The sequence below is a fragment of the Sceloporus occidentalis genome, unplaced genomic scaffold, assembly GCF_023333645.1.
Source record: "Sceloporus occidentalis isolate IW3139 unplaced genomic scaffold, rSceOcc1.0.p SCAF_7, whole genome shotgun sequence".
Classification (NCBI taxonomy): domain Eukaryota; kingdom Metazoa; phylum Chordata; class Lepidosauria; order Squamata; family Phrynosomatidae; genus Sceloporus; species Sceloporus occidentalis.
The window spans coordinates 43,936,392-43,957,838 of NW_028316987.1; the positions used below are offsets into that span (position 1 = coordinate 43,936,392).

Below are 21,447 nucleotides of genomic sequence, written 5' to 3' on the forward strand. Positions count from 1 at the left end.
ATACATTTCAACCCTCCTCCCCCAAACCTATTTTATGTATATCATTGAGCATAAAATCAATACACAGAGAAAAAAATATACTCATGACTCTTACCTGCTTCTGTTTTAAAAAGAGATATTAAAACATATTTGTTTTCTTTAATTTTAAACTGAAATGTTTTTACTGGGAGTATTGCTTTGTATTATAAGCCTATAGTTTGGTTAAATTTTGGATTTCTTTTATTTAAGTTTTAGATTTGGTTTGTTTTAACTGGTTTACTCTTAAATTTGTTTCAAACTGATTTATGGTCATCTTATAGTGATACTGAATTGTATGTTTAATATTGTAAGCCACCTTGAGAAAACTGAGGATGTGAAAGGTGATTAAGAAGTACATACAAAAACAACAGCAGTAAAAAAGCAAGTCTCTACATAGGGCTAAATCTAAAGTGATGCCGACTCAGAGCACATTGCTTTTTTCCCCCTTTCCTGTCTGCCTGTAGACCTTGGAATCTCTTGATCACTAGTTCCCACTCTTCTAGAGCATGTTTTTGAGGTACTGAGGCTGCAGGGGAAAGGGAGATTGGCTCCTTTGTGTTGGATTTCAGTGTTACACAAGCAGATGTCCCATGTTTGAAAGAGTTGCTGCTTTCCTGATCATTACTTGAATCATTGTTAAGAAGAGCCTTGAATTGGGAGGCCAACTGATCAAATTATCTTCTCAGTTTAAACTTTTATAGCCATCGTAACAAAAAATCTCGGCAGGATCTTTGCTGATGAGAACTTCAGGGGAGGGATTCCAGTTTTGTATGTGTGCTGCATAAGGGGCTAATGGAGCCCTTCCTATTCTCAAGCAAGACAAAAAATATGGCATACGTTGTGCTTAAAGCTAAATTGTTTGTGACAGGCACAGTTTGGCTGATTCAATGAAAGAGCAAAAATGCTGAATTTGGAAAGGTGCTTCATTATTTTGAGCCCTGGAGGTGTTACTAAATCTACTCAGGAAAATGACAAAGGATGACATTTCTTACTTTTGTTGCAGGTGATAAATCCAATGGGATGGGATGCGTTTGGATTACCTGCAGAGAATGCAGCAATTGAACATGGATTGCATCCAGCAAACTGGACAGAAAGGTGTTTGTTTTTCTAGTTACTTGACAAACCCAACAGTGCTAAAGGAGGAGATGTCATGCTTTGATTGCTGTTTTTGTTCCTTTACAGATTCATTTACTCTCCACTTCATAGAAAAAGTCTTATACTGTACATAGATTTTGAACAACATATCTATCCTTAGAGTTTGTCTGTCACGGAGTATGTTGCCAAATATTAGGATTGTGTTTTCCTGGCTCAGTGTGAACTACTGGATTTTTTTCTCCTATATTGGGGAAGAATGGAAGTGACCCTGCAGTACATTAGGCCAAAAATTAACTCCACTACTTGGAAAAGTTATTTTTTTAGATTACAACTGCAAAAATCCTCCCTCCATCTGGGTCAGTTTGAAGGAATTGTCAACCGAAAGAACAACCTTTCTAATATCTGGGGTTAGCTACTCCAGATGTGTGTGTGTGGGAGAGAGAGTTTGCAGGTCACTTTTCCACTGGTCCATTCTGGCACATTTAGAAAGAAAGTTGTCTTTCAAAGCATTGTGGCAAAAGGAATGATGGCTAGAGATGTGACATGGATGGGAAGAGCTGTCCTTGCTCTGCCGATCTTAAAGCTGGAGGGGTTTAATTGGGGGGAGTTTAAAGTACAGCCTCATATGTCGTGGCAGCTGCCCCTGAAATAATGGCTTTTATTTTGTCTTACAGTAACATTCAACACATGCAGGACCAGCTTGATGCCTTAGGTCTCTCTTTTAGCTGGGATCGGGTAAGGGTTTTAAAACATGGTGACATATTTCAAATATATTTTAAATCAAGCTTTCATTAGAAAGCAAAATGACTAAACTGAGACTATTATACATTGGATATATTATAAGACAACAGCAGGAGGAAAAGAGGAAGACCACAACAGAGGGGGATTAACTACAGTAAGTCAAGGTAGCCGTGGCCCTGAGTTTTCAAGTCCTGAGTAGGACCATTAATAATAGAGCATCTTGGAGGTCTCTCATTCATAGAATTGCCATAAGTCAAAGTCCACTTGTCAGCAATTAACAGCAACAAATTTTATATGTTATTAGTGCATTTATAGAATCTAAATTATCTAAACCAGCTTTCTGCAACCCAGGGCTCTCCACGTGTGTTGGACCATAGTTCCCATCACCCTAGTGGCTTGAGCTAATGGGAATTGTTTGAAGAAGGAAGACTTGTGCATAATGTTTCATTTTGCTAAAATGCATGTGGAAGCCCCTATTCATTATTTCTTTCAGAGTGAATGGTTTGTATTATCGTGACCTCACACTAGAACTGTTTGTTTTTCCCCCTTTTTGTTTTCAGGAAATAACCACTTGTTTCCCAGACTACTATAAGTGGACACAGTATCTTTTTATTAAACTTTATGAAGCTGGATTAGTCTATCAAAATGAAGTAAGTTGAATTATGCTGTTTCAGATCATGGAAGTGCCCTTAAAAGCCTTGGGTGATTGTTATTAATTTGAAAACTTTCTGGTTTATCATAGGCCATATTTCTCTCTCTCTCTCTCTCTCTCTCTCTCTCTGTCTCTCTCTGTGTGTGTGTGTGTGTGTGAGAGAGAGAGAGAGAGAGAGAGAGAGAGAAGTGATGTTAGTTTTGGCAGTCAGGATTTTGGCAGTGCAAGAAAGGGAAACGCTTCTATGAGATAGTCAGGATCCTATTGAGACACTATATGGGTGCATTTTCTGTACAAATATCAAGCCTGAAACTTGATTGAATTGAATGTAGAGAATCAGTTTCATTAGACTACTAGCAGCTTTTGACAGATTATTCCTCTGGCCTTTTTAATGATTACTATTTCTTTTAGCCCTGCATTGTTTTAATAGCAAGTTACAGAATGCCTCTTCCAGTATGTTTTTAAGCATGATTTCTAAGTTATAATTTTAACACAACTGTATTTTATGTTTACCATATATACTCAAATATAGGTCGACTTCATGTATAAGTTGAGAGCATCTTTCAGGGCCAAAATTAGGGATTTTGATATGGCCCATGGATAAGTCAAGGGTAAAACTTAGGGGCATGTAATATAGGTTGTAAACATGAAGCAAAGAAAAAACAGTGCCACAGAACTTAGCAAATTCCAGTGAGCAGTAGTTTTTGTGCTCCCCTTAAAGGCTGCATGGAAGAGAGAGTAAAGGGGGTTGGTGCTTCTTTTAGGTGATCTGAGGTGATCAGGAGATGGTTCCTTTTTAAAATAAGAGTTAAAGGACAGTACTTAAATTGACCCATGTATAAGTCGACTCAGGTTTTTTGGGTCAGTTTTTTTACTAAAATCTCTAGACTTATAAACGAGTATATACAGTATATCTTCTGCTGAAAGAAGACAGCACTTTGCTTTCAAGATAGACCCATATTTATGAGTGAAAGTATTTCTGCTTCAATTTAGTGGGGTGAAGAGTTTACCTCCCCTTTCTCCCCCTTGATGCTGACTGTTCCATTAAGGATAATGTAGTGGTTGTTTCACATGGGAGATATTGAGTGGTGAAAAGTGGTAGCAAGTCACTGGCAAAGATATTGGTCTATATTTCTCAGATGCGGTGAATCATCATCTGTGCCAGTCCAGTCAGCTTCTTTATGTGGAATGCAGGTATGCTGCCATTTTGTCCTTCACCTCAGGCAGTTAAGTGTCTTGGGTGAGGGCTTTCCTTCCTCCTGAAAAGCCACTATAGGGGCTCCAAGGATCTTTGGAGCACTATATAAAGGACTAGTGCTTTAGCGCCTTACTTCATCATGCTCTTTTATCTTTTAACACTTTTTAAAATTTCTGTACGACACACTATATGGGAAATAAAGCATGTTTTAGATTTCTACGTACACTAACTATCACATATTAGGTCTACATTTCTTGTTTCTTGCTGTATTCTTGAAGAGACTGTATTTGACAGTTCTGTAACACTCCCTGCAAGGAACTACATGGTGGAGAGCAAATGCCATTGAACCAGACTCCATATGTATAATCAAAGTTTTCACTTGAGATGAAGGGTTTGATCCAAGGCAGAGCACTGTATTTTAAAATATTTGGACAGGAAGGATTTCTGAAATATAAATATAAAGAAAGGGAATATGAAAAAGAAAAGTAGGGGAGGGCAAAAGTAAGGGGGAAATACATAGGAGAAGAATGTGGGCTTGGCATATATGTTCATATAAGTTAACCATGTGTCTGAAAATATACATATTTGGAATTGATGTCTGTAGAATACATGTTCATATCTAAGCCGAAGCACTCTTCAGTATTGAAGGGATTAACTACAAACAGGATTTTAATAATATGTGTGACTTTTAATTTCCCTTTAATAGTGAAAGATAAGAAAAATGTTGTGTCTGTACAGGAAAGACAAAAAAGATAGCTCAGTCTTCCTGAGATAAATTCCTATTACCCGATATTCATGTATAGTTGTTTTAATTTGTGCCATTGTGTTATCTGTTAGTCGTCAGGCAATGTGCAAAAGGCTATGTATTGTAAAAGGAGCAAAAAATTTCCGTTTTGCAGTGGTAATGTGTTGAATTTGACTGGCTTGAACAATGAGAGTAAATATACCTCTCAGGTCTTACACTGGCAGAGTTGATAACATAGACCACCCAAACCAGCAAATCATTTTTACCTTCTCTTCTAAAGAAAAGTCTGCAAGCTTGTGTGATAAGATATATATCCTGATCCTAAGAATGGGAAAAGAAAAATACTGCCTCTTAATATAATATTTCTATTCAGTATACTATTCTGTGTAGCAGAGTATTTGGACACAAATGCTACAGTTTCTTTTTGTGCAGTTCCATTTCATCCAGAAGCATCAACAAAGACTTGGGCTAGTAATGCTCTGGCAAAGAGGTCCAAAACCAGGATCTGAAGCATCATGCAGTTAGTTTCAAACCTCCAAAGATGTTTTGCTCTTTGTTTTTTTCAAATGGCTGGATTCACGTGCCTCACAGCAAACCATATTCTAAACTGAGGAACAGTTCAAACGCAGCTTGATCTTTTGTGGGGATCTATCATTCCAAAGTGGGGAGGAGAACCTGAGAAATCCCACTGGATGCATACAATCCTTTGGAAAACATTTAAAGAATCACTTTCAGTTTTGGCCCAGATTTCTCTAACCTCTTTTAAGGTTCATTAGAATGCAGTTCAACATTTGTCCTGCATGCCATTTTATGTAAGCTTTTTAATGCTGCATGTCATTTTAAGTAAGTTTAAAAATGAATAAATCCTGACATATGTACCTCCTGTAAAAGAAATTATGGGTCGTGTCTCTAATTGCCATGTGCTTTTTCAGATTGGCATATGCTTTGAGAGCCTGCAGAAAAGATACCAGGCATCCATCTGAAATGTTGGCTGCACATTTTGGTGATTTGCTTACTAATACCAGCATTTCCTCTTCTTTGATTTGTGGCATCATTTAGGCAATGGTTAATTGGGACCCCGTAGACCAGACTGTTCTTGCAAATGAACAGGTAGATGAAAATGGCTGTTCATGGCGTTCAGGAGCAAAAGTGGAAAAGAAGTACCTCAAACAGTGGTTCATTAAAACATCTGCCTATGCAAAGGTGAGAGTAAAAATGATTTTGGATCATTATCCAACTGATGTGTATGAAGAATTATTTTCTCTTTCAGGTCACTTAGTATAAGAGCAGTATTTTTCCATTATAGCTGTGCTGGCACAAAAACTGGCAGAGCTGCATCATTATGTTCTTAGTGTTTATTTAGATTTGCACAGTTTCACCCTTGAAGAATGTCTCCTGGTCTAGATGTGCTAAACTGGCAGGCCAGGCTAGCATAACTTCTAGTATAATCAGCCTTTCCCCAATTGTCATTATATTTGTTCATACAGAAAATGTGTAGTGTAGTAGATGAACGTTTTTTGAGAACTATTTCTCTAAAGCAGTATTTGCTTTTATTCATTCCCCCTCCCCCCCCCCCCCCCCCCGTGTAGTGAATTGGGACAGTATGTGCAGACTATTTGTCTCTGGAGTGTCTTCAGACATAGTGTGAAATGAAAGATTAAGATCCCCCAAATCCTCATGCAAGCCCTCCATGCCAGTGTACATGTGATGGGAGTCTTTATTTCTTATATTCATTATTAAGTGAGAGAGAACATTTTCTGGTACCCCCTTTTCTATGAGTCATGGTTACTGTAGCTATACGTCTAGAAATTTTAGTCAAAAATTGACTCCAAAAACCAAAGTCGACTTATCCATGGGTCAGTGTTAGTACAGATCTTGTTACCACACTGCAGGGTGGGGGGGATTTGGAATAATTGCCAGCATCCCAAACAGTCACTGGACAATTGCCCAGTAGTAAGAAAAAGCGTGTTTTTGTACTTGCTAGAATTAGGCCTCACTTTACCTCCTGGCAGAGCATTCCTGCCAATATAGGGATGAACAAAGTATGTGCTTTCTTGTGAGAGTATTTAACCCGGCCAGGAAAGGTTTTACATTTTTTTTTTACTTCACCTCTTTACTTTTCCAATTCTCATAATTTATAGAGGTAGAAGAGATACAGGCCATACATTCTCAATATGAATTTCTTTTTATAGCCCTTTGGTATTTACGCTTCAGGCAAATGCCCATAATTTGGGGTGAAATAGGGGAAAACCTGTATTAGCTGTAGGAATATGGGTAAGATACATTGCTTAAGGATTCATCAGCTGTGAAGGGTTTCTGGCTTCCTGTCAGCTAACAGATGTGTAGATACAGAAGAATAGATGTTTTTCTGTACTGTGAAAAAACTATTAGGTCCATTATGTGCCAGTGGCTCAACATGGGCTGCACCCACATTGCAGAAATAATCCAGGTTGATTCTACTTTAGCTGCCCTAGTAGGGAATCCTGGGAATTGTAGTTTGTTGTGGCATCAGAGCTCTCTGACAGAGAAGGCTAAATGTCTCACAAAACTACAGTTCCCAGAATTCTGTAACATTGAGCCATGGCAGTTAAAGTGGTGTCAGCCTGGATTTTTTCTGCAATGTGGATGCAGCCTTAATCACCCACAAATCTGTTCTGATGTAGTGAGTCATATCTAACCTCATTCTCATCAAGTTCACTGGTGAAGATCTGCTGAAATGACTCCACTCTCTTGGAATTGGTTGTATTTCAACTTTTCACTGGTGCACAACTCTTGAAGTACATTTTACTTGTTTGTCCTATTCACAAGGATGTTGGAATGGACTTTGTACAGTCGTATAACTTCATCTTTCATTATGAAATTCCATACTTAGTTTTAGGCCCATTTATCAGTATTGATGCTGCTTGTGTTTTATATTTGCTTTCTAGCTGTACACATTCTTACAAGTGTTACTGTTGTTGTGTGCCTCTAAATAATTTTTGACTTATGGTGGCAAGTTTCTTCATCAGGGGTTTGCCATGGCCATCCTCTGAAGTTGAGAGAGTGTGACTTGCCCAAGTTCACCCAGTGGGGTTTTCTGCTCAAAAGGGGAATCGAGCCTTCGTCTCCACAGTCATAGTCCAACACTGAAACCACTACACCATGCTTACTCTCTACAAGTGTTATACATTATTTTTATAGTTGTCATTTGCTTATACAGTATATTCCAAGTTGTGATTTTCAGATATACTGTGTTATATTGTCCCTTTTGTTTGGCACAGTATTATTTCCTGCCTTATTAATACTTTTTTCATAATCTGTTTGGAGTCGTCATCCCTCCCTTGTTTAGAGACCCTCCCTTGATTCCCAGTGTTCAAGGAAAGACCATTGTTCATACTGTATTTTAATTCTCTGATAAGGACAGTTTAAAATGCCTGACAGATTTTTTTTCTACCATTAGACTTCTACTGTTTAAATTGTTTATATAGGTTTTCTTGCTCTTGAATACAATTTGAAATGTTCACTTCTGGAAACAAATCCTTTCTCTTTGCAACATCTCAGATCTTTTTTTTCAATCTAGGTCAGCACTGCGCTAGGTACGCCCAGCTCCATAATTCCCTCATCTCTCTTGTTTCTTAGCAACTGGTGCTATTGACTGCCATTTCCATATGGTATCAAAATTTCCTGCGTTGCTAGATTATCTTCTCTACAAAGTTTTTTGTTTCGTTTGTTGCTCTGTTGCAGCCACTTGTTACCTTTAAGAAAGCTAGTTGGAGTAGTGCTCAATGATGTTTCTGACTTCTCCCTATTTAATGTAAATATATGTGATAGATGTGGGCCACTGCTAATTCCCCTCTGCAATAACTATTTATAGAGGTGGGCAGTGTTTAGCCATATACAGCCTTCTGCCTGTTTCAAAAAAAGAAAAGGGGCAAACCTGGTCCCCAAATTCGTGCAAGTTGATCAGTCCAGCTGTAAATGAAGATTTGTTGGTCTATACTTGATACTTCACTTATGAAATGTGGATGTTTTATCTGACGGATGCAACATTGCTACTTTCACCAGTGGCCACATGTATACTTGGAAAATTTAGTTTTGCCTTCAAAGTTCTCATGCTTTCAGTGCCACCTTCCTAAACTTAAAATTCTCTGACTTGTATCCTATTGATGTTTTTAGATAAATAACTTTCCTTACCAACATATTAAATTGCTTCCTTGCTGGCCTGCCTTGGGGCTGGAGCTGCAGCCAGTTTGCTCCAGTATCTAAATTGAAGTTGCTTTAGGTTTAAAAGGGAAAATTGCAACTCATTTTGTTCCGGATATCACTAGAAAGGTTCTCCAAAGGTGGTCTGGCAAGATAATTTATAAACTCTGAGTAAATTTGAGCTAGTCTGGTCTAGCAGGCAATATATTATCTCTTCATTTTATTTTGGGTAGTCTAGAAGAAGACCATTGTGGAAAGAGGCAGCTACAATGGGACTGGAGTCTCTGAGGGATTGAATGCATTCCTTTCCCCCTCTATATTAGTTTTCTAGATCAGCTTCAAGAACAAGTATCTGTTTCCTTTTTAGAATTCACTATGATAGTTGTGACAGCAAGAGACTTGTTTGTATCATACTCATCTGTGGTGGATGGTTTCCTCTGTCTTGCCTAGTTAGGTGGTTTCTGTGTAACAAGCCAACTTCATAAGGAAGTGCACTTTGTTTCTGTGCTATCTTTTCCTATGTTTGTCCACCAGATTCTATTGTTATTGTTCCTAACAGTGCATTCAGCAGCATGCACTGATATAGCCGTTGTAGCTTCCAGAATTAGCAAAGCCCAGAATGCTGTCCTGCATTCAGCGTAAATCACATTCTTATGTTGTACTGACAAGTGTTGTGTACATAAATATTTCATGGCTTTCAACTGTCAAGCATTTGAATGACTATACAGAGAAATCAGAGCTTGGAAATGTTCTCTTCCCTTTTAACTTTTCCTTCATGAGGTCGGAAAGTTTCTTTCTCCAACATGCACACTGAATGCCTTTTTGTTTCGGTGAAGGGCATATTGTCGAACACTGTTCGATTTGCAAAGGCTTTACTGCCCAAGCCCTCAGAAATTGGGCACAGCGCCTTAAAGTTTTTTGTTGGGAACAATTCCTTAAAGTTTCCACTGAGGTTTCTACAAAATTCACTTTGTCTACCGTCCTGCTCTCCAAGCCTAGAAAAGTGGTCACAATGGATGTTCCTCAACCAAGACTGACTGTGCCTTCCACTTCTCATGTTGTACTGACAAGTGTTGTGTACATAAATATTTCATGACTCACAACTGTCAAGCATTTGAGTGAGTATACAGAGAGGTCAGAGCTTGGAATTATTTTCTTTTGGAGTATAGTTCCCAGTATCTCCCAATGCAATTTCTAGCATCTCCCAATGCAATCCCATTGTCAATGCTAGCAGAGGGATTCTTGGATCTGTAGTTAGAAATTTAACTTTTCTGAGCTCTGAGATTGGTTATGCTTGCAATGCCTTATAAAGGGCCACTTCTTTTATTTATTAGAGTATTTCTATATTGTACTGCTTTTCACTTTTAAAAAGCAACATTAGCTTAAATATTGTAACATTTAAAACAACAGAATAAAATTATTTAAACATTACAATATTTTTTTATTTTGTATCTTGATTGGGAGACCACATGAGCTCAATGAGGAGATCATATTACGTGGTGAGTCCCATCACTGAGAAGGCTGTGTAACAGTTGTGTGTACAGGAAACACTTACTGCACTAATGATGGTTTGCCCAGTACAATATCATTAATCTGTTTGTAAGACTATTGCAGTGTTCCAGGTGTGACATATTTAACCTTAGCAGATTAAACCAGACAAGCATCTGTTAATTGAAATCATATAGTTATGTACCTTTCTAAATATAATTATTTGTTTATTTCATGTATTAAAGAAATTGACAGTAACAGTATGTCTGTAATTTCTTTATTTATTTATTACTATTTATTTATTACTTATTATTTATTACTATTACTATTATGACAGTAACAGTATGTCTGTATTTTCTGTCTGATTCAGGTTTGGAATTGCATTGTAAACCACTTAGAGAGTGCTTAGTTCACTATGAATCGGTATAGAAATGTAAAGTGCCATTGCTATTGCAGTTACTAGCCATTAAAACTTTACCAGAACAGTGTCATCTCTTCCTTCTCTCTCAGTGTTCAGGGGGAAAAGGAACAAACAAACATCTGCCAGTTTATAAATTAGCTTGTTTGCATCCTGTTAATATTTCAAAGTGTCATTTTAATACATTCTTTTTCCATTTAATAAAATCCTTCCTAGCCTCTAAGTTGTGTAGTCAGATGTTCCAACTTCTCAGAAGTCACATTTTCATATGAAATCTTAGCATTTGTTATGATTCCTTCTGTTTGCCCTCTTGATGGTGCAGAATGCTAACATCCGCTTTCTCATTTTTGAATACAAATAATGACTTATTATTTCCTTTGCTCTCTTGGTACATTATGTGAGTGATGCTTACTGTGATATGCTCTTAATGTGTGCTAAATTACATTTTAACCTTTAGCTACATCCTTATTTCCCCTTTGAATTCATTTCCTTATATTAAATCTTGGCTGTGGTTATTTCATGAGAATTTTATTTAGTAATTTGTGTGGGTTTCTTTGGCTCTTTCAGAGTACCATGTCTATGTTGTTTCTTCCTTCTACAAATTTAATTGCTTGCTAATTCAATTCAGTTTTCTCCCAATGCTGATCTATCATTGAGTAAGACTCATCAGCAGCTAACATGATACTAACATGAAAGGGAAGTAAATAGTCAATGACTAAGAAAATAGGTGTACATACAACATCCCCTTGACAATACGCCACATCCGTGCACACACCCTTATGCGTGCAATTTAGCACAGCAGTCCATGTATATGAGATGTACCTGTAGTATACAAAAGTATATGTTATAATGCTTATGTTAGTCTATGATGCCAGTGCAATGTAGTGTCTTAAGTGCTGGACAATGATTCTGGAGATTAGAGTTCAAATCCCCACTCAGCCATGGAAACCCACTGGGTGGCTGTGAGTAAGTCACACTCTCTGAAACTCAGAGGATGGCAAAGACAAACCTCTGAACAAATTTTGCCAAGAAAACCCTGCAATAGATTTGCTTTTGAGTCACCATAAGTCAGCAATGATGTGAAAGCACAGAACAACAACAATGGTGCCATAAGACTCACTGTTGGTTTTGCTTCAATTGATTATTATTATTATTATTATTATTATTATTATTATTATTATTTTATCATTATAAATAAATTAAAAATAGAACTTTAATTTATATCCCGCTTTTTGTTAAAACAGTCAAAGCGGCATACAGCATTAAAATATACAATATATACAATACCCCCCTTAGAAAAGGATTAAACAGTTCTAAGAATTAAAATTACAAAGCAATAAAATCTAAAAACAATAATACAATAACTGTGGGCAGAATCATCATATATATATATATATATATATATATATATATATATATATATATGGGGGGATCTTTACATGGCTGGGTGCTATTCTGGGAAGACTTGCCAGAAGAGATCCGTCTTGACAGCTTTCTTAAAGCTATCTAGGTTGGTAATTTGCCGGATCTCATCCAGCAGGCCATTCCATAAGATGGGAGTGACTGCGGAGAAAGTCCTCTGGGAGGTCGCAGTCAATCTGGTCTTTACGGACTGCAACAGGTTCCTCCCAGAGGATCTGAGTGCGCGGGGCAGATTATATGGAAGTTGGTGATTCCTTAAATAGGTTGGGCCCAAGCCATTAAGGGCTTTAAAGGTGATAATCAACACCTTGTACTGTGCCCATAAACAATGGGCAGCCAGTGGAGTGACTTCAATATTGGTGTAATATGGTCACTTCTAGTTGTTCCTGTAATCAGCCTGGCTACCGTATTTTGTACCAGTTGGCATTTCTGGACTATGCACAAGGGTAGCCCCATGTAGAGCACATTGCAAAAATTAAGTCTTGAGGTTACCAGTGCGTGTACTACAGTTTTGAGGTCACCCGGTCCCAAGAAAGGACGCAGCTGGTGTATCAGCCGAAGCTGATAACAGGCGCTCTTGACCGTCGCATTCACCTGATTTCTCATCTGAAGCGACGGATCAAGAAGCACCTCCAAACTGCGAACACAGTCCTTCGAGGGGAGCGTGAGCCTCCCTAGGACTGGCGGTTGCAATCCAATACCTGGTTTAGGGGCCTCTGCCATAAGTACATCCATTTTGTCTGGATTCAACTTGAGCTTGTTTTCCCTCATCCAGTCCATTACTGCCGCAAGACAATGATTGAGGGCAGAAATGGCATCTGTTGTTGTCACCGATGACTGAGACATGGAGAAGTATATATGGGTGTCATCAGCATACTGATAACACTCCACCCCATGTCTATGGATGATTTCTCCCAGTGACTTCATATAAATGTTGAATAGCATCGGCGACAGGATGGCTCCCTAAGGGATGCCACAATCAAGCTCTGTTTTTGAAGAGCAACTGTCCCCAAGCATCACCTTCTGGAACCTGCACGAGAGGAAGTAACGGAACTACTGCAAAGCAGTGCCTCCAATTCCTAACTTTCTCAGGTGTTCCAAGAGGATGTCATGGTCTATTGTTATTATTGTCATTGTTTATATAGCGTAATCAGTGCACATGCAGCTTTACAAGTAGAACAACAACACCAGAAAAACAGCTCTACCAAAGGTGTACTTACTATCTGTCTATCTATCAGTCCACCAATCCCCACACATAGGGGTGAGGAAGGAGTACGAGAAAAATAAAACTATACAATACAGTTGTAAAACAAATTATTAAAAAATATAACATGTAATAAAGCAAACTGACAAATACAGTGCGCCCAGATCATACGCGGGTTTAAGCATATGCTCAAACCTGCAGAGAGCCGTGCGGGGACGCAAAGGGCGGTGCGTCCCATTCAAATGAATGGGGGGTGCACCCATGGCGTGCGTGCGCACCGCCATCACATGCACGAGCACCATTCAAGTGAATGGGGCTCAAGCATACATGTTTTTTGGCTTATACGGGGGGGGGGGGGTCCCTACTTGTGGAGGGCATCTTTGGTTTGGGAGAAGAGAACACAGAGCCAGATTTAGACAAATATCCTTTATGTGTGTTTGAATTCTATAATTTCTTCTGTTGTTATTATAGTCCATGCTTGATGGCCTGTCAGACCTCCCAAAGTGGTATGGAATAAAGGAAATGCAAGCCAATTGGCTAGGAGACTGCACTGGATCCCACTTTGAGTTTATTTTAAAGGTGAGTGCAATCACTGAAAACTGCAGTGACATTTCCATAATCATCTCAGAGCTTATGTTATGTTAGAAACAAACATGTAATCTGGGTAAAATGGGGAACTCTTTGAATGAAGTACTTCATATGGCCTTATGAAGAATCAATGAAATACACCTTCAAATACTGCTGACCTGGACCCAGGTTGCCCAATTTCCTGATCATATTTAAATATCAAACATGCCAATAGGTGGCATGTTCTTTAATATCACCCATTTTGGGCCCAAATCCACCCCTCCTTTTCATAGTTTGAACTACAGTAACTGTTATGTAGTGTTGCACACTACAGACTTTAGTTGCAAACCACAGTTAGTAACAGCTAGAATTGATTTATAAACTATGTTTTTAATTAAACATGGTTAATGAATATATTGGTGCAGATAATTCAAGGGTAGGTTGCTTGACCGTTAAACAAAATCGAGAATTCCAAGTAAAGTAGTATATAATGCTCTTTGTAGGAGTGAGTCAATCACTTTTTATTTTCTATTATGTTGCACTTTGCTATATGTACAAAATACATGACAAAAGGGAAATTCCTAATCCCAGCGGCCACCAATGTTTTGTGATTTGAGTAGAATGTCTGTAACCAAGATTGTTCAGAAAATCATCATATCTGTAAGCATTCTGACTGTGGCTGCAGCCATAAGCACATTGCTGAGCTTAGTTGGACTGATGCCTATATACACAAATAGAATTGAACTGTAATAAGTATTCAAGTTTGGTTATTGTGCTAAGGCATAGTAAGGGCAGAGATAGTCCTAGTTTGTAGAACAAAGATAGGATCTGTTGCAAAAATGTTCAAACAAACCAGAGTTTGTTTCACTAACTGTTCTGTTGCATATCCCCACCTACCTCGAGGGTATACAATATCAAAGCCATTTGAATCATGACATTGCCAGTTCTTGACTTGCTAAAATGGGTTGGGAACATGGATGCTTTGCTCATGGAGATAATGACACTCAGAGTAAAAAAAAAATCATCCCTAAAGCATCCTACGCTTTTAAACAAACAGGCTCCCACTGTGACAGTTCTTTCAATAAAACATACTTGGTTTTTTAAGTATGAAAACTTTGCTGGTAAGTAAGACAGCAATAACTGAAGTCTTTGGATAATAAAAGGAGACAGGTAAATTGTTGTAGAAATAAATAGTCTGGGAAAATAAGTTGGTGGTGGCAGTTCAGGAGGCTTTAAATCAGGGGTGGGCAAAGTGCAGCACATGGTCTACATTGACAAGTCTTGGAAACATTTATTTTCTGGACTACAGCTCCAAGAACCTCCCAGCCAATGTCATCACTGGCTGTGATAGCTGATGAATTGAGCATTCTGTCTGAACTGAGCCATTATATTCTCAGATGCAGCGAATGGCCTCCAGAAGAGAATATGTTGGTAGAATTTATAAACAGTTAGAATCTTTAAGTATCCCTGCAAGAGAAAGTCATCTGGTTTAATGGAGAAGATTGCAGTAACCTTTTCTCTCTTTTGTCAGGTTAATAACAAATCAACAGGAGAGACAATAGCAGCCTATGCATATGCACCTGAAGCCATATATGGCATGTCCTACATACACATCTTACCTAGCCATAGACTGTTACATGGAAATAACAGTCTAAAAGAAGCCTTCCAGAAGGATTTGGTGCCAGGCAAAGGTGATTTCCCTCTCAGTTATCCTTTAGTTCTTGTGCTTGTTTTATTAAGACAGAGTTTTATTTTGGCAGCCTGACAAGTTTCAGCAAAATGGGTGATTCACATGTAATATTTTCAAATATGAACACTGTGTATCTATTAAGAGAGATATAGAGCTATCAGCTCAGAAGTTGAGTAAAAGGGATAGGTGAGAAGATAAAATGGTGTGTAGGGGGGATAACTGGGTAAGGTCATGGGCTGCCCCCACCCCACAGCTGACCCAAATACCTCCATTTTCCTCTGCAGCTCTTCTCAAAATGACAACAGGTAGTGTGCATTTACTTTGGAGCAAAAATGGTACTGAAAATTTGTTTGAAATGAATTTGAGGAGGCTCTTTGGTGGACTGGTGAAAGACTTCAGAGCCTACAGTGGTAGGGCCCAGGGGCCACATGTCACGCATGGTCTGTACTTGACCCAGACCTGTTCTAAAATTATGTTTGGGGGAAAACCTATTATTCTTTTTCAAGAAAACAAAGAAGATATAAAATTGATAGGAAAAGCTTTGAACAAAGGAGAAATGTTAAATTCATTAGAAATTGATTACATTTAAAAAATCCTTTATAGCTTTAATCAAAGTATTATTTGATCTTCAAGGGCTGTTTTATGAGATTTTAGTAAGTAAACAGCAAGATGTGTGGGATAATAAATGGGCACTCTTGGCATTGTGTTTCTCTTATAATAAATTTTACTATAATAATTATTATAATCCTTAATTTTTTGCAGACACTCTTACCTCAGTAACAGCTGTGAGCTTGCTTACCAGCCAGGAGATCCCTGTAGTCATATCAGCAAAATCAGAGTTTGAAGGCTACCTTGATGCCAAAATTGGTGAGTATGAAAGACTTGCTATGATTTTTAAGTAGCATATTGAAATCATTCCACTTACAGTCAAAACTGCTAAAGTTGCAGTCTCTAGCTTCTAGAAGCAATAATGGAAGTATAATTAAGGATCTGCTGCTTGACGGTGCTACTACTGGGTTTGCCAGAGTCAGCAGTGGAAAAAATATATACTTCTGTCTCTCTTGGTGCACAGGAATTAAGGCAGTCCTGGCTTCTTTGGCTCTTTGACTCCCTGATTCTGTCACCAACCTTTCTCCCAACCTGTTGTCAATCTTGAAGGTTTCAGCTATGCCATGCAACAGGAAGACAGTGGGAATGGAGAAGAAGGCTGAGGAGAAATAGTTTGATTGTAAGATGAGCCTTTCTGAATCATACCAAAGGCCTGGCCAGCATACCAGTCTATTCACACAGTGGCCAGCCATATACTGTACCTAGGATAAGGCCACAAGCAGAACATGAGTACAACAGCACTCATGTTCCACAGCAACCAATATGCCAGGGCATATTGCCAATCATATGCCAGGACATCCCTGTGATATTAGAGTCCATATATGCACCCTGCATAATTTTATATACCTGTGCCTTAACTTGTCCTATACCTTATTTACCTTTTTTCTTAATGCAATGCCTAATGTTGTAAGCTTTTATTATGGATGAGTTGTTCCAGCTGCTTGATCGTTTTGACTGCCTTTTTCTGCATCTTTTCCAGCTCTATATTATCCCTTTTAAGGCAGGAAAATGGTGGTAATTTATTTCTATCATATCAGGAGATTTAAAGATATATGACTGTTCTTGGGTTTTGAATCTGTCAACCCTAGGTATGCAGATTTTTTTTTAAAATATTATATGAAGTTATGTTATGCAGTCCCAGCTTTGTGTTGTACTTGAAATACAGAGACCAAACCCATGCATTGTTTATTATTGTAAGCATTAATTAACATTAATTTGTTTTTAGTAAAATGTTTCTCAAGTTTATGCCTCTCCATTTTAAAAGCTGTCCATCTATACTTGTTAAAGATCAAACATTTTATTTATCGTTATCTTTTTTCAGTGGATAGCTTTAAAGAAACAAACACAGGCTCAAAACCTTTATTTGAATTATCAAATAAATAAAAATGAATATATGGAAGAAGGGAATATGAAAGAATTAATTTACTCAAATTGCTCATCCACCAGCATCATAAGTATTAATAGCCATCCCAATTACTTTTGTGGCTTACCAAAACAGCAGCATCCATATATAAATGCACACACAGCCACCTCTGGGAACAGCAGGCTTGCAGTGCTGCAAGATTTGCAGAAGTATACAAAGTTTACCCCCAAAAAAGTACCCTAGTGGACTTTTTTTAAAAGCCCAATAAAAAGTGAGTGTATTCACTAGCCAGAAAATGCTGATTGGTTATTTCAGAGAATAAATCAGAAAACTGTATGAGAGGCAATAGAATGGAATATGCTGGGAAAGGTGTGGCTGGCTACAATCCTGAATAGCGGTCCTCCACACTGCAATAATTGGTTGTAGATCCCATTTATTTATCCTTATTTTGATTGGGAAAGTTCACACGTGGTGTCTAGAGCAGCTGACATCCCCATCCAATCCAGCTGCAGAAACAGCATTTGAAATGTTTCTCTGTTTCAAAAGCAAGTTTGACATTTAGTGCAGGAACAGCTCTTTTAGATGAACACATCTAACTTCCACCTCACCCTCTTGTTACTCTTTGGTTTCATAGAATTATTGCTATTGAGGGTCTTAACATTTAGACTTTCTTTGTCACAGCAGAAGACCTGTTGAGGCTGGTGTCGCAACAAGAATGTAAACTATTTGAGTGTAGGCCAATAAGAAAATCGGGCTGAGAAAAGTAATCTCTGACATCTCAGAATAGGAAGCCCAAAATGAGAAGGTCAAATTCATCTCTAAATACACATTGAATTTAATCTGCAAATGGAGTACAGTTGGATTGAATGCAGAGCATTTCCATTTTACAGACCTTTTTAATTTTAAGACTCATAGGCTGAAAGGAATAAAGAAAATATGGGTTGAAGAAGTTGAAAGTACACACAAGGAGTGTACAGATTGTATTGCTGGTTAAGCTCTGAATAGGAAACCTGCTTGAATGAGCTTCCATTTTGAAATAATGAAATGTTATATAACCTCTGTTTTTTAAAAAAATGCTTTCCATTATTTTTCCTCCCCAGGAATCCCTTGTACTGGACCAGATGATGCTGAAATTGCTAGGAATTTGGGCCTTTCATTTGAAGAAGTTATTGAAACTCTGTCAGATGGCTCACAGAGACTGATCAACTCTGGAGAGGTTTGTGCATTACTGTGAGTTTCTTTTTATCATCTCTGCCCCTTAACATTGCTTAGGAACACTCTGACAAGGTTACAACAGAGCATCTGCTCCACAAAGAGACTCAAATTTGCTGCCTGAGACAAAGTAAGCTGGTATTACATCTATGTATAGAAGCTGGCTGGATAACTGAAGCTTATTTTAAGCCTTGTGATGAGATGGCATCTTCCACTAGACATGAAACACCAGGCAGGTTGGGGAGATCTTGGGATAAGTTGTGTGGCCTATACAATTCTGTCCACCACCAAAGGGGAAAGAGAATTCATGTGAAACAGCCAAGATACTGCCATTCTTTTCTCCTAGCGACTGTTTACTGAGGTGAACACCTCACACTTTCTAATCAATGGGCCAAAGTAACTTCTCAAGGTTGTGGGGCCCTGGTTTATGTATAGAACATCACACATTTGTTTCATGGGCTTAAGGTATTAATGTAGAAACATTTCTGCTTAGCATGTCATGTGGTTTTTATACTCATCAAATTACCTTTAGAGTCAGAAGGAAAATGAAATCTCAGAAAAGAGCTCTGTGAATCTTCCTGAACCCATCAAGTAAGTTGCATTATTATCTAAGGAAAGGAAACACTTTTAGCTGTTAATCACTAAAAAAAAGATAAATGTAAATGAGAGGCCTGAACAGAGAAAGAGTCTTTTGGGGGGGAAATCAGAATTATTATTGTTCACTAAATTATTATTTTAAGCATTTTAATCCTGCTCTTTGGTTGCAAGGCTCCCAGAGCAGCCTATATAAGGTTAGAGTAACAGAGAGCCATCATGATGTAGTTTGAGTGTTGGACAAGAACTTTGGGAAACCAGGGTTTGAATTCTCACTCAGCCACTGAAACACACTGGGTGACCTTGGGCAAGTTATATTCTCGGTCTAAAAGGAAGGCAGTGGCAAGCCTCCTCTGAATACCAAGGGTATTAAAAAAAACTGGCAGAAGTAATTTCAGAGCCATTGGCAATACTCTTTTAGAACTGGAGAACAGGAGAAGTCCCAGGAAACTGGAGGAGGACAAATGTTGTCCGCATCTTCAAAAAGGGGAAAAAAGAGGTACCCAACAATTACCGCCTAGTTAGTCCGATATCAAGACCAGGAAAAATTCTAGAGCAGATCCATTAAACAGAAAGTCTGTGAATTACAAAAAGTCAACATAGGTTTCTCAAAAATAAGTCATTCCAGACTAATCTCTGTCTCTCTCTCTCTATGTCTGTCTGTCTGTCTCTCTCTATCTCTGTCTCTCTCTCATTCTCTTGATAAAATTGCCAGCTTGGTAGATGAAGGGAGTGCTGTGGATATAGCATATCTTGATTTCAGTAAGACCTTTGACAAGGTCTCCCATGATATTCTTACAAATAAGCTAGTAAAGTATGGGCTAGACAATGCAACTGTTAGGTGGATTTTTAATTGGTTGGTCGGCCGAACCCAGAGGGTGCCTAGCCGTGGCTCCTCATCATCTTGGAGAGAAGTGACCAGTGGGTGCCACAGGGTTATGACCTGTGCTATTCCACATCTTTATAAATGACTTGGATGAAAGAATAGAAGGTATACATATCAAATTTGCAGATGACACCAAATTAGGAGGAGTAGCTAATACACCAGAGGAAAGGATCAGAATTCAGAATGACTTCTGAATAGATTAGAAAGCTAGGCCAAAACTAACAAAATAAATTTCAGCAGGGAGAAATTTACAGTACAGTGGGACCTTGGTGTCCACTGGGGTTTGGTACCAAGACTTCCAGTGGATAGCAAAACCCGTGGATGCTCAAATCCCATTAAATACAGTTGCATAGTAAAATGGTGTCCCTTATATAAAATAGCAAAATCAAACTTTGCTTTTTGCAATTGACATATTTAAAAAATATTTTCAAGCCATGGATGCTTCAAGTCATGGATAAAAAAATCTGTGGATATAGAGGGCTGACTGTACTGTACTTAGGCAGAAAAATGAAATGCATAGATATAGGATGGGGGACACCTGGCTTAAGAAGACTACATGTGAAAGGGATCTAGGAGTCCTGGTGGACCACAAGCTGAACATGAGCCAACAATGTGATGCGGCAGCTAAAAAAGCTAGTGCAATTCTAGACTGCATCAATAGAAGTATAGTGTCTAGATCAAGGGAAGTAATAGTGCCACTTTATTATGCTTTGATCAGGCCTCAACTAGTCCAGTTCTGGGCACCACAATTCAAAAAGAAAGTTAAGATGATGTACATGTACAGAGGAGGGCAATTAAAATGGTGAAAGGTCTGGAAACCATGCTGTATGAGGAGCAACTTAGGAAGCTGGGTATGTTTAGCCTGGAGAAGAGACAGTTAAAAGGTGATATGGTATCCTTACTTAAATATTTGAAGGGGTGTCATATTGAGGCTGAAGCATATTGAGACACAGAACAATGGATTCAAACTACAAGAAAAGAGATTCCACCTCAACATTAGGAGGAACATCCTGACAATAAGAGCTGGTTGACAGTGGAACACACTCCCTCAGAGACTAGTGGAGTCTTCTTCTTTGGAGGTCTTTAAGCAGAGGCTGGATAGTCATCTGTCAGGGATGCTTTGATTGTGAGTTCTTGCATGGCAGGGGGTTGGACTTTTGTGGCCTGTCCCAACTCTATGTTTCTATGATTCTATGAATAAATATTGCCAAGAAAACCCTAGGATAGGGTCACCACAAATAGGTATCTTTCCAGATCTCAGAACTGTTTAGTACCATTGGGACAAGCATAAGAGAGAGTGTAGCAAGAGCATCCTCAGATTCTGCACTGTGGAAAATAACTCTTTGGGATGTTTGCTGCGGGG

The 21,447-nt window shown here is 38.5% G+C and overlaps 1 protein-coding gene across 2 annotated transcripts in view; it reads left to right on the forward strand.

The window, feature by feature from the left end:
* LARS2 (leucyl-tRNA synthetase 2, mitochondrial) overlaps positions 1 to 21,447 on the forward strand; it is a 65,575-nt gene that overhangs the window by 11,730 nt on the left and 32,398 nt on the right. For both annotated transcript variants that reach the window (XM_089532771.1, XM_089532772.1), the window contains exons 4-11: positions 1,022 to 1,113; positions 1,788 to 1,848; positions 2,415 to 2,504; positions 5,509 to 5,652; positions 13,635 to 13,742; positions 15,262 to 15,421; positions 16,183 to 16,287; positions 18,493 to 18,608. In XM_089532771.1, the coding sequence (XP_089388897.1) occupies positions 1,022 to 1,113; positions 1,788 to 1,848; positions 2,415 to 2,504; positions 5,509 to 5,652; positions 13,635 to 13,742; positions 15,262 to 15,421; positions 16,183 to 16,287; positions 18,493 to 18,608 (876 nt within the window). The remainder of the gene's footprint in view (positions 1 to 1,021; positions 1,114 to 1,787; positions 1,849 to 2,414; positions 2,505 to 5,508; positions 5,653 to 13,634; positions 13,743 to 15,261; positions 15,422 to 16,182; positions 16,288 to 18,492; positions 18,609 to 21,447) is intronic.